Source organism: Oculina patagonica, chromosome 3 (assembly GCF_052425735.1).
Source record: "Oculina patagonica isolate OP01 chromosome 3, crgOcupat, whole genome shotgun sequence".
Lineage (NCBI taxonomy): Eukaryota > Metazoa > Cnidaria > Anthozoa > Scleractinia > Oculinidae > Oculina > Oculina patagonica.
Genome location: NC_135760.1, coordinates 14,503,165 through 14,529,968, shown reverse-complemented (window position 1 = coordinate 14,529,968; position 26,804 = coordinate 14,503,165). Strand labels below are relative to the sequence as shown.

Below are 26,804 nucleotides of genomic sequence, written 5' to 3'. Positions count from 1 at the left end.
CTAGATGTTCTTTAAAATGATTTTAGATTTGTATTTCGTCTCCGAGGAGGTTTTTGTTTATATACCCGTAGCTTGCGTAGTTGGCGAGATTCGCGACCGAGTGCGAGTGTTTTGTTTAGGGCGATGCAAAGAGCTGCGAAGGCGCGATTGAATTGGGGAGGAGTCGAGATTCGCACGGGGGCTTCGCCTTAGGCTTCGCCTGCGATTTTTCTCTAGCCGCGCTAATTCCGACAGCTAGGCAGGGTAGACTTTAATGCTCGCGTTTTAGAAGAAAGTACGCTTAGCTAAATCATTACATCGTCAACTTTGCATAACTGCGGAAACGGAACGATATAAGCTGATAAAGGTAATGTATTTTTCGTAATTATCATATCCCCTGATCCCGTAGCGCTTGTCTGTGACCCGGTAATGTGACGGCCTTGATCCGTGGAACAATTTACAATGATACTAAAATAGCTAAAAAAACTAGTCTAAAGAAAATAATAAGACTCATATATAGTGTCTAATAGTATCTAATTGTTAAGTCTGAGTAAAACCACTCTAAACAAATTTAAAGTGGGAAAATGTGTACAATAATAGCATGCAATATGCTGCGTGGAAATTTTGCGTGGGATTTTTCAGCCCGCCCGTTGTTTCTAATTGCAGTGAACGACAATAGAGATTTGGCATTGCCATCAAAATCACTTTAAAGGTCAACTGCATAGCAGTGGTGCCTAGACCTTTTATTGTTGGCTTCACTAAATTACGTGCAAAGCAGCACGTTCTGTTATCAGCAGATCAGGTATAAATTCTAAAATAATCAGTTCAGGTCAAACAGTGTTTAGTTCGTCACTGTGCAGTGCAGGAGTCCATTTCTGGCGGTTTTAACTTTATAAAGTCACCTGCTCTCAGATACAGTCATCACCTAAGGTATGTCTTAAAATAAACTGGCCGGTTACGTTCATTAAAGGGACCGTGGCACGGATTTTAGCTAAATTTAGGCATGGGAAACGACCATCAAATTCGAAGAAATATAAAAAATAACCTCTTGAAACAGTGAAGGAACATTTCAATAACACAGCAAATACAAAAGAAGGTACGGATGGCCAAAAGTGACGAAGATTGAAACGGATTGCGGTATGGGTTTTTGAAATATGGTCCGGTGGACCAGTTTTCAAAGTTAATCTCGTCTGCTTGTAACTTTAAATTATAACGCCAGGGAAACACATTTAGTTGCAATGAAGCTATGAATTTGTCATTAGGACCCATAGAAGTAATTTCTTTGCAAACATTAAATTTCATATCGAGTATTTGGCAAAACTTAATAAAATAAACTTAAATCAGCCGTGACATAGTCCCTTTAAACTGTAATAGAGAGTCGTAGTTTAAACTAAAGTCAAGTCAATGCCAGGACTCGAGCGCGCAAGGACTTGAGCTCAAGATTCTAGTTGGGGACTCAAGACAGCAGTTATGTTAGTGTTAGTTATGTTAGTCCTTGTTACTATGATATTACTGTAGATTTTACACTATATATTGTAAATATATATAGTATTACCCCAACTAACAAATAAATGCTAACCGCAAGCAAACTAATTAAGGCGAAAGCTAACTCAAGCAAACTAAGGCGAAAGCCAACCGGAGTGAAAGCTAACCTCAAGGAAACCGGAGTGAAAGCTAACCTCAAGCAAACCCGGAATAAAAAATTCTAAGTCCCAAGCTCGAGTCCTTAGCTCGAGTGGTATTTAGGTATCCTCTAGTTTTATTAGACATCATTCAGATCAGTTTTTGACTACATCTTGCAGGCTAAAAATACGGTACTTGCTGTGATGAACGAGATATGTACATAGCCGGAAAGTGTTGAATTACGAGACTCTAATTGTCAGTCTAGAAGTCGATCAATAATTTGTAATCGTGTGAATAAACTTTTCTTCGCTCTCCATTGTAGAAATATTTGGTGTCGAACCATTGTAGTCACACCCATCAGTTTAAGTAAATTCGAGGGAGGCAGGGTTTCCGGCAGGTTAAAAGCCGTTTATTGGGCGATCTTTGCTGACGTCATTGTTTAAATTTTGCCCCATTAGCAAACGACTTTGCGTAGTGAAGGCATCCTGCTGTATCCAAGCCTCCCACGCAGTACCTTATTCTCACTTAATTTCGCGAGTACTAAATTTCGCGATTTTCGCGATTTTGAAAAAATCGCGAAATTTAATACTCGTGAAATATAGGACACGCGAAGTTTAAAATCGCGAAATTTAATAATAACATAAAAAAAATAATGAAACTCGATGTGTTTTATCATAGTTATTTTAACATATGTGAGCTTCATGTTTAGGTGTTTTTTGTTTAATTTTGTCCATAAGTTATCTTCCACTCCATCAGTCGCACTGTTCTAATTGTTCTCTGCCGCCAAGTTCCTCAAACTGATCACGCTCTGCAGTTGTAGATGAACCTATTCGGGATTTAGACTGTTGAATACCTTTTGTTTTGTTATGTGTATATTGTTTTGTTTGCTGTTTTTACGATGACTCCTGTTAATTATGTTGTTACAGTTTCGAGGTCAAAGCTTTATATTGAAGAATGGATAAAAATCGCGAAATTTAATACACTCCAATTGTACCTTTCTCTCACAATCGCGAAATTAAATACTCGCGAAATATGGCTCTTGATTTTTCGCGAAATTTAGTGAGACTAAGGTAGTTGTTAGGGGCGATCGTGGGGAAGAGTGTAACATAATCGCACCTAAGAACGACTGCATGGTAGGCTAGCTTTATCCAAAATAACTCCAGAAGTTTAAAAAGCTTGTGAATCTTAATAACCGCCGACATTTTCAGATCTTTACGTGTAGAATTGAAGAAAATATTAGCTTTTAAAAGCTGCAAAATTTCTGGAAGCAAAAGCGCTATGATAAGCCCATACATTCTTTGTAAAAGCTTGAGTTTTCAAACCCGCGTCAAAGAAAGTATTTAATACATCAGGCAATTTATAGCAAAAGTTAATCGTGTTATGCTCTTTCAATATAAAAAAATGATCAGAAACTAAAGCGCTTATGCGAATGAGGCAGACATTGAAAACAAAGACCTTTGCTCCTAAAAAGCTTTCATTAGCCCGAATCTTTAATACCCGATTCCCTCTATAGCGCGCGCCTGCAGGGAATCACGGTAGTTGTATTCATCAAACCACGCGCGAGACTCAGCAGCGTGCATCGTTGCTGAGTCTCGCGCAGGGTTTGATGAATACAACTACCGTGATTCCCTGCAGGCGCGAATTATAGAGGGAATCAGCCATTCAATCGATCTAAGGCATTTATTAATACACTTGATAGCACCGTATTTACTCGATATGAGTGACGCGGCGCTCTTTAAATTTTTACTGCTTCGGTTGCGGTGATCATTAGGAGGAGGCGCTTATGTGGGCGGCATTGTAAGTAATAGTAATTGGACTGAGTGGAGTATACAATTCAGAGAGTAATCGGGCCAGTAATTTCAAAATCGACAGAGCGCGCAGCAGACTGATTTGAAATTATGAGCACGATAACTCTCTGAATTGTACGACACGAGGTCCACTTACTAATTAATCGTATAAACAACAAAATTCGAGGTTAGGAAGTCTTTGAAAACCTTTTCTGTAAGGAAAAGTCAAAGGTAAATTCAATTGGTTGTTCAAAAAGCAGGAAAACAGCAAGAAAGAATACGCGACAAATAGGCCCGCGCAGCCGCGCGCAGAACCAATCAAAATCGAGAATTTTGTTATAAATACGATTAAACATTACTTATATAAATTGCAGTGGTATATATTGGTATCCGCACACGTGTGATATCATTTTTAACTAATCAGCTCGCAGAGTTTGCAATTTTTCAATGCTCAATGAGCAAAAGTTTGTCGATATTAAGTCGAGACATCTTCGGATCTTCCTCGGCAATCTTCGGCAATCCGCGGAAAATGTTCGGAATCATTTGTACGTTCTTCGGACAACATTTTGAAAATCTTCGGAAAATGGTAGGAAATCTTCGGAAAATTGTCAAAAACATCGTAATAAATTTCATATCTCCGCGGCGCGCAACCACGTATTATCCTCTATGTAATCCACTAGAATAAATATTTCCGACGCTGGTTAAGCACTGTTTGAATTCCTACTCGTTTTTTAATTTGTCTCTTCACACAATTCAGTCTGACAATACTTCGATTAAATGCCACGTTGTTGTTAATGAATCAGCCGGTTCGTGATCTGGGTTGCGTTTTTTTTCCTTTTTGTCAGTAGGGCAATAAAGGTCACGCATGTTGATTGGCTTAAAACCGGCCACCTTTTACCATACCCTTGAAATTGCCTGGATGAAGGAAAGGGAATGATAGAGAGGGATTGTTTCAAATTACTTGCCAGGCTCCTGGTAACAGTAGAATGGGTGTCCCTGTTCTTGGCCACGGCTGCTGCTGCGGCCCTTGATGTGAGTCCCAGCTCAGCTCGTTCCTTTTCCACTGTTCTTCGCCTCGTTTTCCTTGGTTGTCCTCTTTTCCTTTACCCGCTTGGTGCCCAGGTTAATGTCATTTGTGTTTTTAAAAACAAGAGAATCGACTAAAGAAAAATCATTAAATTTGTTTTTTTTTCTCTTAGCTTTTCACTTGACTTGTCGAACATGAAGCTACTTGTCGTTGTCCAGATACTGCTTCATCTCTTCCTGGCCACGAAAGCCTGCACGGAGATCCGAGTGACCGCCGAGGATAACACGGTAGTCGTCGGCCGGAGCATGGAGTTTATAATCGATCTGCTGTCTTACGTCATCGTGGAACCAAAAGGGCATTCCCATACTGCACTTCTGCCAGAACACTGTGTTCAAGATACTAAACCTTTGACGTGGCAAAATCAACACAGCATCGCATACCTTGACGCTTGGAACTTGCCCGTTGGTTCTGACGGCCAAAATGAAGCTGGACTCTCCGTGGGTGCTCTCCTTTTTCCCGGCTTTGCCAAATATCAAGACGTCCCAGAACATAAATGTGGATCAAGCGTGTCCTCCTTAGAGTTTCCAGTATGGATTCTGGGGAACTTCAAGACTGTCCAAGAAATGCGAGAAGCTCTAAAGGAGGACTCGTTCCCACTGGTATGGGAACAAACGCTGAAAAAGGGAGACTTTGAACACGCCTTTGAGCTACACTACTCCATCATGGACAAAACTGGTGATGGCATCATCATTGAGTTCACCGACCAGGGTCGAAAGGTGTATGACAACACCATTGGTATCATGACCAACTCCCCGCCCTATGACTTCCACATGCTGAACCTCCGTAACTATGTTCAGCTCTCCAAGTTTAACCACGATCCTTTGGTTTTGGGAAAAGATCAGTTCAACGCTACAGGCCAAGGAAGTGGACTCCTCGGGTTGCCTGGAGACATAACCCCTCCATCAAGATTGGTGCGTGCTGCTGCCATGGTGCACTTTTCTGATCCAGTCAAGACCGCTGAACAGGCGGTTAATCTCGCGTTTCACATCATGAACACTGTTGACATTCCCCGTGGAGTGGCTTCCTCCCATGATCATGAAGACTTCTCTGACTACACCTCTTGGATCGTGGTTAAGGACCTCAACAACAAGGCGATGTACTTCCGCTCCTATGAAGACCTCACCATTCGTGTGATTTACCTCGACAAAGTGACGCCTGGAAAAATGCTCAAGCTCAAAGTGGGATCGCCTATTGGTGGATTTGTTGACGTCACAGATGAGCTAAAACCTGCTTATGCACGCACTGAACTTTAAGGAACTCTCTTAGCCTGGGTACCGAATTAAAAGAACGTCAAAAGAACTAGAAATAAGCTTAGAGTGTGAACTGAACCGTTTTCGTTGTCTTAGCCAATTTTCGAGTTTTCGTGTGTGTGCTTATTGTGAGGGAATACGTTTTCATTTACACAGGTTTAGGTAAATTGTCGTATCCGTCTTTCGTATGTGTCATTTGGGCACTTGCAGGAGAAGTCGGAAAAGCTGTAATCTTAAGCAAAGAATTTATTGACTTGGTTTTGGTAGAAATCAGTTAGGATGCAAACCAAGTGTTCGCGAAAGCATATGATTGTAAACGTGCATAAGACATAGTTGTTACACCAGTTCTGTCCTTTCAGTTAATAATAGCAATCGTAGGGTGATAGAATAAAACTTGATGTGTGGTGAATTTGTTCAGTTGCTCTGTTTGCTTGGGTCAACAAAGGCCTAATTTGGATCCTAGTGTCAAGAGAAACAGTCTCGCTTGTCCTTCGTTGTCCGTCCTAATCTTCCACGGTTTCACCCGTCCTTGATTTCTTTAGTTTTTTACCCCCTTGGTATTTGTCTATCAGTGAATGATATCAGTTTCCTTCGATTTGAATGTAATTTAGTACACCGCAAAAGAAGCATAATAAATCGTGAAGGAGCAACTCAACTAGCAGTAAAAATATTGACAAAGTGTGTTTTACCACGTTAAAGAAATGAATACGTGCTTATTCCAACGGCAGCGCAGACACGCAAATTAGCGATTTGACCATGCCTTCTGTTCACTTTCTCAATATTTATTCTTCAACTTGTTTTTCTAGTCTGAACAACAAGTCTGCAAAGTCACATGATGCATCATCCGGGAAACAACAAGGCTGGCGTGTTCGTCTTCTTTCTAACTGGCTAATTAGAATCGAGAAATCTTCGGCTGTTTCCACGAGGATATGTCAAAAACGCGGGAACTTGCACGTTCCACCAGACAAGATCGGACATGATCCCAGTTTTTTCGAATTTTCGGTCCTGGAGGTTTAGCTTTTGAGCTAAGAGCCCAAAAACTTATCTTCTCTTGAATTCTGGATCAGTACGCTGCAATTCTTTCTGTTACATCCTGAACTTGAAGATTTCAGCTCCAAAAAAAATCGATTTTCTAACCTACATAAGAGCCACGCGGTAATGCAAAAGAGCCCTGGTCTATTTTTTTCTATCTTGGACTGATCTTGAATCTAGCAGCATTGTACTGCCAGGACCTTAAACCTTAAAATCCCTCAGAAACTCTGGTTAGAGGGTTGAACAGACTGCCACAGGTTGCCCAGCTGTAAACCCATCACCTGTACCACCACAGGGCACTAGTCTAGGTTCAGCGTCACACATTGGACACAGTTTATTACGCACTGCTGAAGAACGCATCCAAATAATCAAGTTTATTCTTTCTCCAGAGTGGATAGGTAAGGCTCCGTGCATGTGTTGACCTCTGTGAAGAAGTCCATAGCTTGGTGTGTGGTCACACTCACTACATTCCGTCTCTATCAGGGGAACCTAGATGTGAAAAAAAAGTCTTTTTAGAGATCCACCGACTATTTTGCATGAAGCACGCCACCAAACCCCAAGTTTCCCGGGAAGTGTTGACGCATTCGTATTCCCTTTGAGTGATGTATTCATCACCCACAGCGAAAAGTATTCCCTCGATAGTTTACAACAACTTACTAGTTGGTGGAAGGATTGAATAAAGCCCCATCACTATTCTCCTATTTTACTTTAACAAGCATATGTCTGAAAAAAAGTTTAAATGGACGTTAAAAAGTGGGTGGGCAATTGGCCATGTTCTCTGTAAGATCTTTTAAGATCTTTAAAAAGGCCTTAAAATTTACAATGGAGTTTTATATGGTGTGACCTAGCTAGCCAAGTGGAAATCAGTGCTACAAGTGCTACAAGTGGAAATTTACCTCACCATTTTTGTGCTCCACTGTACAATATACTCTATTTCTAAAGATAACCCTGGTTGGTACTTGAAATTACCAGTCAGTGAGAGGATCTTTACCCACTCTATAAATTTTAGGTAAGTAAGTACTTTATCTAACCACATAACACGGATGAGTACGAGACATATTTAAAGAGGCTTTGTTAAGGATTTTACCAGATTTTTTAACAGCCAAAATTTATGTTTGTGTTGTAGGAAACCTAAAGATAATGGACAATTTTTATTAAAAATTGCTATATTAGAGCACTGAAACTGTTAACAAGCGCCTTTGGCTGCGGATGGCTCAGAGGAAACTGGATTGTAAATTAAAAACTTAAGGCTTAATTTTTCAAGTTGTTTCCGTGCTTCTTCAATTTTAAAAGTCGTAGCTTGATTTCCTTTTTTCATGGGAAAGTTGCCTACCACTTATTTTGGAACAGTTAAGACCAAAAATCTGCAAAATCCCCGTGACGTAGTCCCTCTATACGTGAACGTGCCAAACTTAAAATAACATTGAAATAATTCAAACAGAAAAAGGACAAAGAAAGGGCATAATGGTGTAATATGTCTGCAATGTTTTTTTCGTAATCATGTAACATCCAAGTGCCAAGTATTTTACCTGTCTCATGTCACCAAAGAACAGCTCTCCTCCACTAAACTCCTTTCCTAGTGACACATTTAAAGTGACCTCGGCATTATCATAATGATAACTAAGATCTAAATCTTCTCCTATCTTGTAATGTACAGTGAATGCCTTGTGTGAGTCCAAGGAATCGCCCCCACATTCAGGATACAGTAATCTTGTGATGGGCATCAGATAGTTTGTTCTCAGAGGTGAGAAGAAACCCTTGTCAAAGCCAAGCTCATTAAGCAAGATCTGAGAATGTTTGAATATTAGAATCAAATGTCAATTGTACGTCTCAGTGAAAAAATTCAAAACAACTCTGATATCAAATACCTTTTTTCATAGAAGTGAAAAATTTTGTTTATTGGCCTATTGGAAGATTACTACGTGTGGCATTTGACTGATTAACAGTCAACCAACAGTCACATAACATAGAGTCGATGAAATTATTTACCCAATGATTCTAATAGCTACTGCTTAATGTATTGTTGTTCCTAACATTTAGGCCTATAAAAAAACAGGCAATATATGGTACTAGGTAATGTTAATTTAATTGTTACAGTAACTTTTGATGGTTACTTTAAAATTCATTATTATAATTTTAATTGTTATTTAACTATTTAATATTTCTTGAAGCTAATTATTCATTAATTTTTGCAAACTGCAACAATCTTACCCCATAGTTGTTCATTGTATTGGGTCTTCCTTTGGGGAGATCTGTATTTTCAAAGTTGTTTATTTCTTCCATAAACTCCCGACAAAATTCTGGTGTAAATACTTTAAAGGCATACACATTTTTGGCTGAAACAAAAATATATATTATACAAAAAAAATCAGTAAATACCAATGAAAAAAATCATTTTTAACAAACTTGATCCAAACACAAATTTTGGCAAAAATAATTTGTCTAAAATAGGTGTGTGTGAGCAAAAGCACTGTTCCTTATCTATGTGAGTAGGAGTCAAGTATGTTTCTTGTCGGAAATTTGTCCCCAAGATCAAAATTGCCTGAGCCATAAATTTGGTTTTGTTAAAGACGATGTCAGCTGCCAGAGCAACATAAACCATGTGAGAGGTGCTGAAACTATATATATGAACTGAAGTTCTCAATGGGGTCTTGTAAGAGAGGGGCAAGGAACCTCATGGACCTGAACTTTAGTGCCGAGGTGAAAACTTCTATAATAAGCAAATATTGTCACAGTCTAATATTACTCTGGGTAAATTGTACTTAAAGAAGGGGCTTTAAATGTAGAAAGGCGTACTTGCCATCACACTGTTTTACCATAGAAAGTAATCCAGCAGCAGTGGCCTCCATACTATCTCTTGCATAATGCACCAGGGAAAGAAAACTGTCAGCAAGGAATGACTCCTGAAATTATAAAAATTATTTTTTTTACATAATCATGTACATAACAATTCTAATTACTAGATATTTAACTTTTTAGTCCTTTATCTATTGAAAGATAGAGGTGTGTGCTTAACTGCCTCCAGAAAAGAGAAATAAAAAATATTGAAAGGTCGACCGGCAATTCGAAAAGATACATATCTGCAATGAAGGGTTTTACATTTCGCATCACTTTCGCCATTTTGTGGCAAAAATACAGATACAGGAACTGTCTGCACTCAGCCCCTTGGATGGTTAAGGTAAACAATCTGATGTACCACTAGTTCAATCTATGATGCTTCCAAAATAATGTTAATGCAAATGCCCAGTCCATAGCCTGTTCCAGGCTCTCTTGGTCAGTGGGGCGTGTGAGCAAAATAACAGGTGGGCATGACCAAAGCAAGCGAAGGGAAAAAGAGGAAGACCTGCCATTTTTTTCCTTCCCAGCACCCCCCCCCCTTTTTTTTCTTTGCTTGCCCACTTTCTTCACCCTCACCCCACTGACAGAGAGCCTGGAACAGGCTACCCAACCCATTGCTCTGCTCAACATTAGAGGTGGCAAAAAGTAAATCCAAGACTTTGCATGAAAGTGAGACAAATATTGTTTCTGCAAGTCTAAGATTTTTCTTGGTTTGCAAAAAAAATCTAGACTGTCCACAGCCCTCTATTTTTTCGTGTTTTTTCGATCGATGAGCGCGCGGTGAGAACAGCGAAAGAACTGGACGCCAGCGCAAAACGGAAGAAGCAAGGGGGTGGGGGGTGGGGAGCGAAAAAAATAGAGGGGCTGTAGACATCTTTGGAAATATTGAATTTCCCGTTTCTCCAGAAACGGAAAATTCCCATTGGTTGAAAGGCGGAAAAGGGGCATCACCTTGACAACGGTTGATCATGATTGCTTGCAGGCGGCGTCTTGCGGTTGCTCGAGCTGCTCAAGTTGTCATCACTATTGACATGCTGTGATTTGCGATGGATCGATTATTGAAACGCTCGTTGGAGAAACGTTTCGTCGCTCAAAGACGAGCAGAAAGAGGCTGTTCGCCACCTTCTTTGTTCGAAGGACGTAGTTGGAATTTTACCAACTGCGCTACGGAGAAACAAATGCAAGAAGATGGGAATGTTGTTGTTTCGCCGCTAAAAGAATCATGAATTATAAAATTGAATCACTTGGCCGGCATAACTTTTGCCTCGCCGAAGATAGGTGAGGAGAACGTGACATTCTTTTGAATCGCTGGTCACGATCAATTTGCCTTGTAGGAGATTCTACGCCATCTATCGGTCGCGCTAGAGATTTCTTTATTAATTCAACATTGCTTGCTGCACTTCTAGCTTAGCTTTAGATGCACAAGATGAACACACTCTACTAGAACGAAATTCGTCTTCTTGCACTGCAATTCCCAAATCGACCAAGACGTCTGCCAACTTTCGCCGTAAAACACCTAATTTTCCGTAGAGATATACGATGTCTTGCCGAAGTTCTCCAAGCGAATCGCGAATGAGCACCGGCATATTCTGCAAAATCGGAGGGACTGCTTGATTTCTGCTTTCTGCCTCTTTTTGCAGGATTTTTGGGGGTTGAACAAGTCGTCTCAGATGACATCCTCAACACCGAAATAAAACCTCACGAGTTGTTTTGTAAACTGACACTTGTAGTCAATTAAACAAGCACTTTACCGCTCAAATTTTATTGGTCCGATTTAATTGAAAGGTCAAGAGGCAGAGTTGTAAGTTACAAGGCGATGACAAGGGGAGAAGTCTAATTCTTCCACTTTTATTCAAAGATGTTTACAGCCTCTCTATTTTTCCTTCGCTCGCTTCCCGCCCCCCTCCCCCCACGCGCTCACGCTTAAAAATCGAGAGGCTGTGGACAGTCTAAAAAAAATCAGGACTCTGAAGCAAGCAAAACTATCTAATTTACCTTCAAGATGTACACATGAGGATGCAGTGGTTTATAATTTGCAGCAATAATCTTTTTCCGCTCCTGTGAATCCCTTCCTATCATTTGTCTCCTTTGTATTTCATCCTGCACCTAATTATTGCATTTGTCAAAAAAGTCTCACAAAGAATACATGTAAATACCTTGAATTTACTACTAAAGAAAAAGGCTGAATTGATTTTCTGGCAAAGATCACCAATTGAAATCCTTTCTACCACAGTTCACCCCTACCTCCCTAAAGCTTCAACGACGACGACAACAACAAAAAACCATTCCAGTTTTATGTGGTAAAAACCTTCACCCAATAACAATTAAAATAGAATTGCCCTGACACATTAATAAAGTTGTTGATTGATTGATTGATCACCCAAAATAAATAAGTTGCACTGCTAAAAGTGACTAAATTAAATCTGCATAATTAAATTACCTGCTTAAGGACCTTTTGCCACAGTTCATCTGTCTTACAGCCTCTGTCATTAAGTGTCTGTCAGGTATAAAAAAATTATGAATGTAGAACTTCTCTTTACCATCTCGCAACATTGACGCAGAAAGGCTACCAGAAATATATAGGTCCTGATCATTTTGTTTCAAACTAGATTCTTTCAAGGTTAAATAATAGACTGCACAATGGAGCCAAAGTCTAACCATTGCCATCATTGAAAAACTGACCCCAGTATGCAGCTGAGATGACAATTTCTTGTTGCCAGGGAAACCCTTAAGATGTCTGAAATATTAAGTTGAACGTACAGCAAGAAAGAGATTAAAATAGAGTCTGTCATTCACTGGCTTTTTAAAATGGCAAGGAAAATTAAACTACACTTAGAAACATTCATTTTAACCCGGTTTCAAGTCTGGAAATCATCCATACATGCAGGAAACGTAGCCCCTCTACGGAGTGCAGTATGTGAATCTTTTCGCCGAGAATGTGCCACTAAGGTAGCCTGTGTTTATGTTTAAAACTCAAAAAGAAGTTTGAGGTGGGAAGTAAAGCTGTCAGTGAGTCACGTATGTATAATCTAAGCAGTACATTAGTTCACACAGTTGAATCCCAATAACTCAAACCCTCAATAACTTGAAAATCTCGCTAACTTGAACCTTTCTCGATCCCCCTCTAGGTCATTTTCTTAGACTTGAAGAGTTATGGGGATTCAACTGCATTATAAAGTTTGCATTTGAAAAACATCTACATACCCTCCGATATTCGCTTTGAAATTGCTTTTCACTTTCAAACACAACGTGAGCTTCATAATCCTTCAGAAATATATTATGAGTGAAAAAACACTGGCAAACAAAATGCTCTTCCTCGTCCGCCATTTTGGATCTGAATTTACATAAAGACCAGCCTCGTCCCCAGGCCATACCGCGCTATGCGAGTGAGCGGAGGAGGACTGGAACCGAGCGCGATAGCGCGAGGCCTGGCACAAAATGGCAAAAAAGTCCCAGTTTAGCGAGAAAAAGTCCCAGATATAGCTCGACGAAAATATACGTTTTTCTGCGAGGAAAAGAAAATATTTCTGGTTCATGAGGAAACTGCATCCCTTTTGAACATTTGTGGACTATTTTAGATGGTGGAGACGAACTGTAATGCCGTTTTTTTCCTGCCTTGCAGAATGGTATTGGTCGTATTTAATAGAGTTAAGAAAATTATTCTGTTATCATTGTTTTCGTTCACTACTCGTAGTGATACATGGGTCTACATGTATCTAGAAGTTCTTTGTGGTAAGTAAATTACGTTCGCCAGGTACTAGTAACTGTGTTAGTTTTATTTAAACCTGAAAGGCGTCGATCTCAATGTTTATAGAGCTAGGGTCGGGATTTTCGACCTTTGTTGTTTACAAATTTATGTGCGAAAACAAAGAAACAATTCAGCTTACTTGAGAGAAGAGGGCTAATCCCCCGATGCATGTATTAAAGCTTGTCATTGATTACCTGTAATTTTTTATTTAGCTTTTTAGAGAAAGAAAAAAAATAATCTAACTCTCGTAAACCAAAACTTTATTTTGATCTTGATGTAGCCTGTCTTTTTCTTGTATACTCTGGCTCATTTCATGAGCAGGAGATGTTAATCCAAATCCTGGGCCATGTTCAGGTTATATATAACAAGTATGCTTCAATCATTTTCGTCAATTCAATGAGCTTATTAAATAAAAATTACAGCTGGTCATGACTTATTGCAGATTCCAGGTGTGAATTGATAACATTTCCATTGTGTAGCACCACTAAATAGCCAAAGGTGTGGAAATTTATTTCAATTTCCCTCAGTTGCAGAGTTAGCATTTCAGCTGAAGTTTATATATTTTGCTGCCAATTTTCGTGTAGTTTTGACAAATTTACCTGCTGAGATGTTCAAAAAGAAACAGAAGTGCACTGCTTTCCCCTTTAGACAAGGTACATACTGCATCATTGTAGACATAGCTCGTTTAACAAAGTATGATTCTTCTGCTATTCTCTCTGACATTTACTTGCAAAGAAACACATAAACACAATATATATATACTGTGTTTATATGTTTATTTGCAAATAAATTAAAATATCAAAATATATAATGTTTAAATATTGTTTGAACCGCTCCAGAAAAGCTGGTTACTGGGGCTTTTGGACCAGTTTCTTTTTAATTTGTGAGCCCCATTCTGCATTTTTGATAGCCCAAAAATATTTGTATTTTTCCTCACATGGGTACACTGGCTATTTTTCCCATTCCTTAAACTACCACCTTTTTAACTCCTACTTGCAGAGATATTAAACTGAGCTTGACTGACACACACACACACACACACATAAACACAGTACAGTATACAAAAGTATTTACATGTATTCAACTCTTGCAATATATACTAAAACTAGTAGTTATTGGAATTTAGGGAAGTGCATTTGGTAGGGTGGGGTGATTTGGGGAGGAGGCAGGGAAAGCTGGAGGCAGTGGAAAGTGTTATATTATGTTTTCATATTCTCTTGATATTTGAGGTCTGCCCATAGAAAATGTATGACATTGCCAGCTGATGAAACCTGATCTGCTTGTACCAACCCATCTTTCTAAAGCATAAGAAAAGAATAAAGCCTTTTGATTGATTGTGCCAAGCTAAGTGGCTAAAGGTCTTTAATGAATCCAAATAGAGTACATTGTATATCTAGAAGATACTCTGGATAATGTTTGTATAGTAACAATAGTAACAATATAAATATAACATTAACTAACAGTAACAAACGACTTTTAAACTGAAATGAAGCCATTCTAAACATTTTGATACCAGTCCATTCGGAACAGTTTTTTGTTTCCTTACAATCATAATCTTGTCAATGCTTAGTGGCCGAAGGGAATTTGGTATGTTATAGAGTCTCACAAGTCTGAAGTTCACAAGAGAGAAGTTGAATCTGTTAAGCAGCTGAGTTGACACGAATGTCAGTCGTTTCGCCTACAAGTATTTTCGCCTACAGGTCGATTCGCCTACAGTGAAGTCTATTCGCCTACACGACCTGAGTTGTTTCGCCTACACTTTTTTTTCTCAAATTTGAAGACTTCATCTTTAGTAGGTCTTAGTAGAGCGTATTTCTTAAGGTTGCGATCGGGGATTTTTATATACTCGCTGGTCACGCGTAATGTTTGACTAGTATGGACTAGGGGAAGACACAAGGCCTGGGACTGAGAAAGGATGTTCTCGCATCGCGCATAACTTAGCGGTGCTACCTACGAAAATAATTTTTTTCATTAAGACATGAAACATATGTGTTACTCTGATTGCTTTAAAAGTCGCAAGAACATCTTTTCAAGAGAATGCATGGGTGAACTGGTTTTACAATAAAGCTTACTACGTCTTCACACTTAAATAACTTTTTTATTTTAGTTCAGTGGCTCTTACTAGTTTTTGACAACAGTTCTAATCTTACTCTTTGTACTTAATTCAAACTAACTTTTGCTACAATTTCTTACGTGGCAAATGCTATTGATTGCTACTATTAAATAGATATTCCTAAGACCCTTATTGTTTCCTAATGGTTAAAAAAATACAACTTTTAGTTCCGTAACTCTGGCTGACATAGTGCGCGATCCTAGGACTAAATTTAAGCGTTAAACAAATACTTTTGGTTTTTAATTGTTCTTAACCTAGCTTATTATTGACAAGAATTTTAAACTCTTTATAATTATTTAGGTATTCCTCTCTTCTATCTTTCGGAACATAGCAAGCTTTGTTGTAGGCGAATCGACTTTGGTGTAGGCGAAACAACTCAGATTGTGTAGGCGAATCGACTTCACTGTAGGCGAATCGACCTGTAGGCGAAAATACTTGTAGGCGAAACTACCGGATTCCGTTGACACATTACAACTCGGTATCGTCACCAACAGTAGGCGAATTGCAGCGTTTGTTTCCCAGAAAACAAACCACTACACAGCTTTCTAATTTTCTGATAAGTAGCTTTAGTCATATATTTCGCTACTGATACTTCGAATAAATAGTTACAACTTCACTTACCTTGGATAAAACTGCGAAAAATATTCGAAAAAAGCGAAGGCAAAGGAACAAACAAAGCACACACGAAAGCACAGTTGGAAGTACTGATGGATATCAGCTTTGAGCCTTTTATCTTTTCTACCTTAAATAAAAAATCTCCAATTACTTCACGAGTTTGCTGGCAGACATGGATGAAGGAATCCCAGCCTAAATCTGACGCGTTTTTAAGTTCTTCAAGAAGTTGACTGAAGTTCAATCGTTGGACAGGCTCCGCCATATTGGATTTGCCGTTTATTGCCAGGCGTCCTAGGCGAACTTCCCCGACAAGCTTGGCGGGTGACGTCACATCCAAATTCGCCGAGGACGACTGGGGACGAGGCTGCATAAAGACTGGTAACTAGTAAGTTTGACAGAAAGTGATGCTTCACGGGACATTTTCAGTAACCAAAGCAAACATGGCTTCCCTCGAAGACGATTTTGGATTTTAAAAATTTGGATGTTTGAAACTTCCAAATAGCAATTTTGCTTATGACTTCGTGGAATTATTTCGTGGAATTATTTTTAACATTCAGGAACGTCGAGGGCTGAACCTAAAATTCTGAACGTTAAAAGGAGAGGCTTATTAACCGATAGTTCAAGTCGAGAACTGATTTGACTTTTTTTCAGCTTTAGCATTTTTCGATGATGACTTTTCGCTAACATTTCCGCTGCTTGATGAAACAGAAGCATTGCTGTTGACTTCGAAATAGTTCAAGCTTTTGTTGTGTGGAAATCACTGAAAATCGAGCTCTAAAATCTCTGGTTCTTGTCCTACCAAAGTGCATAAAGTAAAAAGACCTCTATGGATCTGTATCATCTGTTGACACTCATATTATTCTGATTGTAAGCAGCTTCGTGTCCCAGTGAAATACTTGCTACAATGGCTCATCTTCTTGGCAGTCAAGCTTGCCTGGACAGCTTAAAGCAGGACGTCACTGATGTTCAAACAACAGTCATGGATTTATTGTCCAGAGTGGGACCTGTCAGAAGTCCTTCGTGGAAATATCCTGATAAAATATCTTGTGAACTTGATATTGATGAACTGCTGGAAAGATATTCTTTTTCCAATGATGATGACCACTGCAAACTGTCACACATCATACTCTTTGAACTTTTGATTGACAGGTATATACAATTGACCTGTGGCGGTTAAATTTTGTGTTTAGTTTGAAATTTTTTAACCACTTTCAACCGGCACAACTTTCATTCTGGTGTGAAATGAGAAAGTCATACTGTGTTTACATAAGCTCTTTTTATTGGGGTGTGAGTTTTATACCGCTATAATTGCAGTGTCATTGTAACATGACACTAGAATAAATTTTCATACCAGAATGAAACATCTCGCTCCGGTGCAGCAACTCGGGTGAACTAGTGCCTGTATGTCTCACTCGGGTATGACGTTTTGTGGTGGTATCATGTAAATGAACACCAAGCCACAAATGGGAACTGGGAGGAACTCGCACCGATATGAAATTCGCCCCGGTATCATGTACATGTAATCACCCCCTAAGATGTAATCATGTCTTGAGTTTGGGACAAAAAAATCTGGTCCTCACTGGGAATTTAATTCACATCCTCTCAAACACCGGGCAGGTGCTCTATCCACTCAGCTATGGAGAGACTCATGATGAGCAAGGCCATTTACTAGTCAAGGTTATATTTGACACGTGTCCAGTATACTACTAGGATTGTTGATCCTAGCAGTAGATGTGTGGAAACACAAAGAAAAGGGAGAGAAAACTCTAATAATGTGGCATTCATTATAAAAATTAACAACTCACATATTTCTAATTTCTTTTGCTAGGCTTGTTCTACTGCTACAAGGTATGGCCCAGTATAGTGATCAACTGCTAACCTCATGTGCTGGCAGGCCTGGAAGTGGTAAAATTCTTGGTTCTGCTATGTCTGTTGGACTGGTGGCTAAAAAGTTCTGGAATAAACTGGTTCATGTTCAACAGACAACACAACAGCTTCAGTTTGAGGTAAAGTGTAACTTTCCTTATGATAATAAGTCTCTCTAAAACTTAAGTCTGCATTCAGGCCTAATGGCCCATCAGGCAGGAGCTTATCTCGGTTTCCTTAGAATTAAGCAACTAGGAGTATTTCTACCCCTGGCTGATATGCTGGTCATTGCAGGGTTACCGCCAGCATTCGCTTTGCTGATACCCCTTAATACACCTGGGTGGAGAGAGGCACTATGAGAATAAAGTGTCTTGCCCAAGAACACAATACACTGACCATGGCTAGGGATCCAGGACAGACCACTCAATCAAAAGTCCAACATGCTGACCATTAGACCACTGCACCTTCCACCTCCAAAAATAAGTCTACCGCAATATGCCAGATAATAAAAATTAAAAAATGGTTTACAACAGGGGCGGATCCAAAAATTTTTTTATGAGGGGGTGCACATCCAGGATTTTTTTTAGGAGGGGATGCACCACTAAGGAATGACGTACCTGACTGGTGACGTAAACAAATTTTAAAAGCAAATACTAAGCTGCAGGTCATCTCAGAAAGGGGTGCGCACCCCCTGCACCCTCCGCCTAGATCTGCTCCTGTACAAACTTTTGGTTATTTTTTTTACTTTCATTTCTAACATGTGTACAGGTTTGCTTGATATGTTGATATGTGCCAAGAAATCAGATGCTAAGAAATGTTGAGAACTGAAGAGTTAAGCAGGTGTTTTTTTTTTTTCTTTAGAGCAAAACCAAGAACAAAACAATGTCCAAAATGGAGGACACCATAACAGATCTACGAGATGAGGTGAAACTCTTCAAACAAGCTTTGGATAAAAAATCAGGAAAATCGTCTGTTGTTAAAGGGAAAATTGAAAGTCAGAGTGCAAATAGAACTTCTGTGAAGTTTATTCTTTCCCCATCTGAAGAATTATCACTTGAAAGTACAACTCCTACACAAGATCTAACTCTTGCTGTAGAAGATGTTGCTAATGCAAAGACTTGTCAGGAGTCGTCAACACAGACATACGACACAGCATTCATACCTTGCGAAGCTTGTGCAAGAACCCAGCAAAACCTTATTGAAGTTGGTAGTATGGTTATTAAAGTGTGCGAATCTCAAGGTCTACCTTCTTCATTAGCAAAGCAGAAAAAACTATTGCGACAATCACTCATGGCTGCTGCTGATGTATCAAGGTGGGCATCTGAACAAAACCAGGACCTTGGAAGAATAAATGATCATTTAGACAACTTGTATGCTCAGATTAATCCATTGGAAGATAAACTTAGCAGATCAAAACAAGCCTGTACTAATCTTGAGAAGCAAATCAAAGACTTAGAAAATCAACTGACAGATGAACACAGTAAAATCAGGGAAAAAGAAGAAGAATTCAAAGATGAGCTCAAAAAAGTTGTCACAGAGAAAGATCTACTGTTATCCGATGCAGAGAGAATGAATAATGACCTTGCAAGAGGAAAAGATGTCCTTCAAGACATGGTTGTTAAATTGGAAGAAAAGAAAAAGAAGTATAAAGAGACTGTTAAAACTCTTGGTAAGTTTGTGAGGTCACTAGTTGACAAGTAAAGTTTGACGCTGTGTAAATTTGCAGTAAACTCAGTGATACACTGAATGTATTCCTAGGAGTCAAATCCCATGTAGTTAATAAGTGTAAAGGCAATCAACTGAAACTTACTGCAATTTCAATAACATTCTGCACTTTAAAGTAAGAAACTGGACCAAAGCATAATTTTTACGCTGCTGTCAATTATCTTAGTGGAAAGCTCAGGAAGCAGAGCAGTATACTTTTATTACCAGTAACAAGTTGAGAAGGTTGTGTCTTGTCATTGGTGGATTTTAATCCTTTTGCTTCTTTTTGTAGGGTGTATTGGTGCATCAAAATCATGATAACGGCGGTGAAATGTGGTTCTTCGAAAAATGTGAGTCTTGCAGAATTTTTGCCAAAAATTTTAGAGACTCAAGTCGTCTTAAATTTTTCAGGGATGCCCTTGCAGTCTTGAATATTTTTGCAAGGCTAAGAAAGTCTTGGGCTTACAGAAAGTGTATCAGTCTCACGATTTCACAAAGTTTCTAATTTACCAGTCAACACCCCAGTGATTGACAGCAGTGTAAATCAAAGGCTTGTTGTCTTTTAAACTTCACAATTTGTGTTGTTGAAAGGCACAGTGAGTTAGCAGCTCTTTTTAACAGATGTAACATAGATAACTTTAAAATAAAATTCCTTTTCTTTGATCCAGGGGAAGAAAACTCAAAGCTGTTAACAGAATTAGACAAGGAGTCCAAGGAGGTGGCAAGGCTAACAGTTGTAGAATCTGAAGTACAACGGCTGAAAGTTGAGTTGGACGACGTGCAAGCCAAACTTAAGAATACTTCCATTGAGCTGGGCAAAACACAAGCCAGAAATAAGACCATGGAGAAACATGAACAAGTAAGATTATTATTGACGTTTTCTGATTAAAAAAAAGAGTAACTTGGTTTATTTCCAGTGCAATGCTTAGAAAGTTAAGAGTCTTGTTAAATGGTTAGTGTATTGGATTTGAGAACAGAATTAAACTGGACTCTTTTTGTGCTAAACATGCAAGAACCTATACTGTCTAACACAGCCCTGGGTATTCATGTAAGGGTGGGTAAAAATAGGACAGGGGAAGGACGGGGGTGCCACTGAATTCTATAAAAAAAATTCTACCATGTACAAGACCAGGAAATTCTTCTTTTACAACTTACAATTTTTCAGGAAAACTGCAGCAAATAACATTTGAGATCCCATTCCAAGCTCTCTATCGGTACCTTTTAGGAATTCCTTGTGAAATTCCAGCTAGCATACCCATCATGCGAAACCCTTGGATTTATTCTGAATGAAGATGTCTTGAAAACCCTGCACCAACCATCATGAAAAAAATTTGTAGACGAATGCTTACAGCAACATTTTAAACCAGGTTGCTGTTTAAACTTATAAATCAAGGTTGACGTTAATTAAAAATTTTAAAAGCTAAACGTTTTGGTCACCTCGGTGACCTTCATCAGTTAAAATGCGAATGAGATTGCAGTGAACATAAAATAATAAAAAAACTAGTGATAAAAAAATCATAAAAAGTGTTTAAAAAAGTAATCATAACAGTGTATGAAAAAAATTTGTTTTTTTATTTCAGGCTTTGCAAAGCAAACATGATGCACTTCTTAAACGAGTGGATGAGTTGGACAATGAATGTGAAGAATTAAGGGACAGGGTTCTGGAAACAGAGGGAGAGAGAGACGAGCTTCAAGGTGTTGTGGAAGATTTACAAACTGAAAAGAACAATCTTTCTGAAGAGCTTGATAACAAACAGGTAATCATGCTTGATTTAGCCTGTTATTTGTACTTTTGTAAGGTAAAATGCAAGTTTAATTATATGATATATAAGTTTGACTGATATCAGATGTAATTTGGCATAAAAGCAATTTTGAAACAGCTGTTTACAAAAGTCTCGATCCAGATTGTGGAAGCAATGCAAGTTAAGTAAAAGCGCAAAAAGAGCAGTTTCCACTTGAGTGTCGAAAGTAATTTGCGTTTGCTTTGGTTTTGCATTATTACGCTTAGTGAGTGGTTTATTAATCTTGCGCCACTTTCTCAGTAGCCTGCAGAACAGGCGGTTTATTTTTAGCGGCCCGCAAAATAAACCGCCTGTTCTGCAGGCTACTTTCTCAGCCAATCAGAACTAAAACCAGAACTAAAACCAGAACTAAAACCAAAACCAATCGTGACTCGCTCGCGCACGTTTTCCCTCGCTTCCTGCCGGCTACATGTATTTGCTTCGAGATTTGATTGGTTCACTTTTTGTGTGTGTCCTTTTTGATTGGCCAGAGTCTCTCTCTCTTAGTTCCTTGCCCCCTGGTGGGGGATAGGGCCGGACATCAATGCTCGCCATCTGTCCCTATTCTTGGCTACAGCTGCTGCTGCAGCCCACGATGTGATTGGCCAGAGTAATTACAGCTAATTACTTTGCTTTTGGTTTTACGACACTCAGTTGATAACTGCCCTAAAGTAAAGGGAGTGGGGTAACAATTTTTGTCTTATTTCTCTTTATTACGCTTGTGCTAATTTTTTAACAGTTTGCTTGTTAAGTTTTCTCGTTCCGTGCAATCTGACAGCTTCGAACTGACCGCCAAATGTTCCCCTTCTACATTCTCACAGACTCTTCTCGAAGAGCTTAGAAATGAGAAAGAAAAGCTACTGCGAGAAGTGGAAGAATTTGAATCAAAGACGAGTGAACTTGAACAACAGCTCAAGGAAAGCGAAGAAAAACTTCAACTTGTGGTCGAGTTTCCATCCATTGACGCCAAACAACAGAAGGCTTCCCAGTCTGACAAGGAAGTCATGTTTAATGGCGAAGTCCCGTCAGAGGCAGATGTGGCCCAAGATATGGAGCGACAAGTCATGGCCAACAACATAAGAATTATGACGCTTGAGGAACAGAATGAAAAGTTGAGGACCTCAATCGCGTTTTTAATGAATGCTCGTGAAAGCATTTCTAAGAAAAAGGTGAGTGGACTGGAAAATATTTGCCATAACGTAGAATATAGAATTTACTACCAGAAACACGCACCAAATTATTTCCATTTTCTATCTACATGTAGTACCTTAACCTGGTAAAATCTACCACCAAGAAATCTGTTCATAAAAGTTCGTAACAGGAGCAATAATGGACTGTTCGAAGCCCTCTCTTTTCTATTTTTTTCTCTCTGTTTTCTATTTGTATTTCTATATCTTTTTTAATAGTTGAACACGGGGAAAGAATCGCGAGAGAGCTGGACACCAGCGCAAAACGGGGGGCACTCAACCCCTGACCCCTCGTGCTTCGCATTGACGTTAGGTTCGCTCCCTGTTTCTCTCACGCGTTCTTTTGCGTTGAAAAATAGAGGCTGTGAACAGTCTAGAGCAACAACTGTTACAATAACTGATTATCAAGTTGATGATTTTGTTTTTTTCTTATCAACTGTTTCTGCTTAACAATGTATTTAATAATATTATAACGTGCCGATTTTTAAAGGTGATCGTTCTCCCCACAACTCATAGTTTTTTATTGTTATTTTCTAGGTACAGGAACCTGTTGCCTTGTGGAAGTCACACAGTGAAGAAACTGGGCTAATTGAAGAACAAGGAGATTTTCTACGAAGGTATCAATTCTATTGTTTTGTTTTCTTGTTTTGGAGAGCAAATCACTTTAAAAACCAAGACTTTTATGTCAAAACATATTCGTTGTTTTTTTTTTAAGTTTAAAATGGTTGTGTGTGCTGTCGGTGCTGTTGAAATATGACGCATCAATAAAAATAAAATTATTGTTCAGAGATTTATTTCAGTTGCTTGTGGAGTAACTTTCAATTTGCACCGTTTGAACATGAACTGAAAATATTCTACAGGCTCAGATAATGACTGCATGTAGCGCCTTGATCGTGTAGACCACAAAAAATTCAAATAAATATATTTTTAGGTGTGGATGGTTCATTTTATACTAGTAAGCAGACTCAGTTTAACTCTCTTACCGTATTTATTCGATTAAGCGGCCTGCGAGTGGGCGCTTATTAAATTTTCACCTTTTTTCGCAAGTAGTAAGTTTATTTTACAACAAAACAATGGATAATAATAAAACGTGAAGATATACCAAAGCCGAATTTTAACTGTTCATTGAAAGTTTCTGTAAAATACTAAAAAAAGCGCAGTTAATTTCAATAATAATCAAAGTACTCCTCTTGTGCACTTCAGTACTTTTTTGAAGGGGGTGGGGGTGGGCGCTTATTCGAGGTTGGGCGGTTAATCGAATAAATACGGTATACTACAATTTTTCCACTGAGTGCATTTTATAATCTTATTTGCAGATCTCCGGCATTCGCTTTTTACGAAGAAAACACCGACATGACACAGAAAAGGCCTGCGTCAGCAATCAGAGAAGGACAGCGGTCTTATTCAGACAATTACATGTCAAATCAACTACAGCCCCGCCCCCCTGAGAAACCTAGAGCCCAGTCCGCCAAGACAAGAACAAAAACAACAACTTCAAGATTGGCGGAAAAACGTCAGAGTGCCACTCTGAGCGCGAAACTTGCCGCCAGTGGCAAACATGCTGCAAGTATCTTGGGAAGACTTGCGGAAGGAGAGCCTCAGAGACACGAATGGGAACATTCCCCCGCCCCCACCTGGGACGTGACCGCCCGCGAGGGGAGGGGTGGGCGTGAGTTTGGGCGCTCGAGCCCTGCCTCAACGCGGTACACCCCGGTGAACGTGTTTGTTTGTACAAGTTGTGATAAAATGTACAATACGCAAAAAGATCTGGACATTCATAAATCATTTTGCTATGGAACGGTCAATGAAAACTATACATGACCAACTAGAGCTACAACATTTCACTAAACATATTTATAAGTTTGCAAAGAGTATTACGAACTCATACAAATCTGTAAAGTAGTTCTGTGCATTAAATGTACATGATACCTCTTAAACTGGGTCCCTGATACTGTAAGAAAATGTCGTAAATTAACGAGCGCAAATAATTTATAACAACCAAGATATTGGGATGATTAGACATTTTTTGAAGAAACAACTTAAGCCTCTGAAGAAACTTGGAAGAAACTGGTTTTGTCGCTTTTTTAACCGGATGCCAAAAAAGCTGTCTCATAAAATCAGATACAGCAGAAACTCGGTAACTCGAACTCGGATAACTCGAACTCCCCCGCTAACTCGAACTAACTTCCATTTTCCTTGGATTTGACCTCACTTTTAAGTCATTTTAACTCGGTCAACTCGAACTCGGATAACTCTAAAACCCCGCTAACTCGAACTAAATTTAGTTTTCCTTGATCAAATTTTGGGTCAAACTTGGGTTAACTTGGCAAAATAAATATTCAATCGACCCCGATAACTCGATACCCCGCTAACTCGAACTGTTTTTCGTTTCCCTTCAGAGTTCGAGTTACCGGGGTTCTACTGTATTCATATGATTTCTGCGATGTTTTCGTGTTCTACAAAACCATGGCAATCAAAGAACGGTTGCTGCAGCTGTGTTTTCAGGCTGTTATACGTCATTGCCTTATGACGTATTACTCTTTTATAACCAATGCAGGAGAAACATTTATCTAGTCCGATGACCGACGCTGTAGGGCGTTTGCACGTTTAAAAATATAGTTGTTTTTTGACCAAAAAGCGAAGATTTACAAAATTACTCTATTTTTCAGCTGTAAACCTGTGTTGTCAGTTCTGAAAAAACTGAAGCTTTTATTAGTTTCTTGTTTTGACTTTGCATCTTTTATACTGAACAATTATTCACCGAAGTGGAGGAGAATAGTAGTAAGGATTTGATTCAATTTTTCTATAGGAAGGCTCATGCATACCCCACCTTGTGTCATCTTTAGATGAAAAAAATAATTACTGCTGAAGAATTCACTGTTAGAAGATAGAAACCTCGCTGGCTGCTAGCGCTGCTGAACAAGTACCGAGAGACACTGAATTGAAGAGACGATGTTTGCAGTAACAGAATATTGTTCCAGTGCTTTCAACTACACCTTAAACCCACTATATCCGCGAGGGGCTAGTTCAACCAGACGCAGGTGTCGCAGGTGAACAGGAGACTTTTGCCGGATGAGAACTCACGCCCTTGAAATCCTGCCAATGATCACTGTATAAAGCTTATTAGTACATACCACACAAGTGAATAGTGCTTTTTGCACGCTCTGATTGGTTAACTCGGAGGTGATTTATAGCAAAGTACTTTCACTAACAAGCAGCTGAAGAGAAACAAAATGGCTTCACGTGTCGCTTTGGTTACCTAAAATAATGTTTTGGTCCTCTTGTTATTCAGCTCGACTGGTATATACTAAAACATTCGCGGCTCAGGAAATATCCATTACTGTTCTGGGCTTGCTTATCGCCGCCATTGCCTGCATAGCAAACGCCTTAATACTCTTGGCGTTATACAAAACAAGAATATTACGCACTTTATGCAACTATTTGTTGGCTGTGTTAGCAGTAGGCGATCTATTCGTGGGTGTCGTTGCTCTGCCGTTATGGATAGCTAGGTCGCTCCTGGGCATCGCAGACGAAGAACATCTATTAAGTGTGTGGGTAGATGCTGTCTACCTTATGTCTGTCGCTACTTCAACCTATAACTTATGTGCTCTGACTTTGGAAAGATATTTTGGAGTGATTTTCCCTATGCAGTATAGAGCCATTGTGACCAAGAGACGATGTCGATTTGTCGCGATGTCTGTTTGGATCGTTTCAATCTGCATCGCAAGCCTTCGCTTTGCAGTAAAAGAAGACGCCTTCTGGATAACGGCGATCTCGGCTGTTTACTTTCTACCAGGCGTTGTTATCTCGTACTGCTATTTCCACATCTTCAGAGAATCTTCACGTCAGATGCGATCCATTGCAGGACAGCAACAGGCAGTTAATCTTAACCGCTCATTTGCTGAGAGAATTCAGAACAGAAAGGCTGCCATAACGATTGCTATCATCATAGCGACCTTTTATCTGACGTCTCTACCAGCTTTGGCCTTCTCTTTGACTGAAATCATCACCAGTGAAACTGCGACATGTGACCAGATCATGTCACACGAATCATGGGGAACGTGGGCGCTTTTCTTGGCGTACATCAACGCAGCAATTAATCCGTGGATTTATGCAATCAGCAAAAGAGAATTCAGAACGGCATTGAAAAGGTTTATGTTACGTAATCAAGTTAGTACTCTGGAAAGGGATTGA

At 39.3% G+C, this 26,804-nt stretch overlaps 4 protein-coding genes across 4 annotated transcripts; 3 read left to right on the top strand and 1 right to left on the bottom strand.

The window, feature by feature from the left end:
* Window positions 1-785: 785 nt before the first annotated feature.
* On the top strand, window positions 786-6,135 carry LOC144646826 (penicillin V acylase-like). The gene is made up of 2 exons (XM_078506518.1): window positions 786-909; window positions 4,589-6,135. Exon 2 carries the CDS (start codon window positions 4,611-4,613, stop codon window positions 5,727-5,729), a length of 1,119 nt encoding a protein of 372 aa, XP_078362644.1. The 5' UTR covers window positions 786-909; window positions 4,589-4,610; the 3' UTR covers window positions 5,730-6,135.
* LOC144646827 (2-oxoglutarate and iron-dependent oxygenase domain-containing protein 2-like) lies at window positions 6,129-12,942 on the bottom strand. The gene is made up of 7 exons (XM_078506519.1): window positions 12,801-12,942; window positions 12,037-12,093; window positions 11,592-11,702; window positions 9,559-9,661; window positions 8,970-9,094; window positions 8,288-8,545; window positions 6,129-7,247 (listed from the first exon to the last, which is right to left on the bottom strand). The coding sequence occupies exons 1-7, from the start codon at window positions 12,921-12,923 to the stop codon at window positions 6,990-6,992; spliced, it is 1,035 nt and encodes a 344-aa protein (XP_078362645.1). The 5' UTR covers window positions 12,924-12,942; the 3' UTR covers window positions 6,129-6,989.
* Window positions 12,943-16,502: 3,560 nt separating this feature from the next.
* Window positions 16,503-24,789, top strand: LOC144646819 (uncharacterized). The gene is made up of 8 exons (XM_078506508.1): window positions 16,503-17,221; window positions 17,901-18,078; window positions 18,800-19,607; window positions 20,311-20,501; window positions 21,223-21,399; window positions 22,245-22,592; window positions 23,148-23,227; window positions 23,927-24,789. Exons 1-8 carry the CDS (start codon window positions 16,977-16,979, stop codon window positions 24,429-24,431), a joined length of 2,532 nt encoding a protein of 843 aa, XP_078362634.1. The 5' UTR covers window positions 16,503-16,976; the 3' UTR covers window positions 24,432-24,789.
* A 1,088-nt stretch (window positions 24,790-25,877) lies between these two features.
* LOC144647509 (octopamine receptor beta-1R-like) lies at window positions 25,878-26,804 on the top strand. Its single transcript, XM_078507306.1, has one exon. The coding sequence runs from the start codon at window positions 25,878-25,880 to the stop codon at window positions 26,802-26,804; it is 927 nt and encodes a 308-aa protein (XP_078363432.1).

What these genes read in the sequence shown, in the direction of transcription:
- LOC144646826 (XM_078506518.1), top strand. Translation starts at nt 4,611, where the DNA reads ATGAAGCTACTTGTCGTTGTCCAGATACTGCTTCATCTCTTCCTGGCC.
- LOC144646827 (XM_078506519.1), bottom strand. Translation starts at nt 12,923, where the DNA reads ATGGCGGACGAGGAAGAGCATTTTGTTTGCCAGTGTTTTTTCACTCAT. An exon ending in TATGGTAAAACAGTGTGATG is followed by an intron (nt 9,095 to 9,558) that starts GCAAGTACGCCT and finishes TTTTTGTTTCAG; the next exon opens with CCAAAAATGTGTATGCCTTT. An exon ending in ATACAATGAACAACTATGGG is followed by an intron (nt 8,546 to 8,969) that starts GTAAGATTGTTG and finishes AAACATTCTCAG; the next exon opens with ATCTTGCTTAATGAGCTTGG.
- LOC144646819 (XM_078506508.1), top strand. Translation starts at nt 16,977, where the DNA reads ATGGCTCATCTTCTTGGCAGTCAAGCTTGCCTGGACAGCTTAAAGCAG. An exon ending in CACAACAGCTTCAGTTTGAG is followed by an intron (nt 18,079 to 18,799) that starts GTAAAGTGTAAC and finishes TTTTTTCTTTAG; the next exon opens with AGCAAAACCAAGAACAAAAC. An exon ending in AGAGACTGTTAAAACTCTTG is followed by an intron (nt 19,608 to 20,310) that starts GTAAGTTTGTGA and finishes TCTTTGATCCAG; the next exon opens with GGGAAGAAAACTCAAAGCTG.
- LOC144647509 (XM_078507306.1), top strand. Translation starts at nt 25,878, where the DNA reads ATGTTTTGGTCCTCTTGTTATTCAGCTCGACTGGTATATACTAAAACA.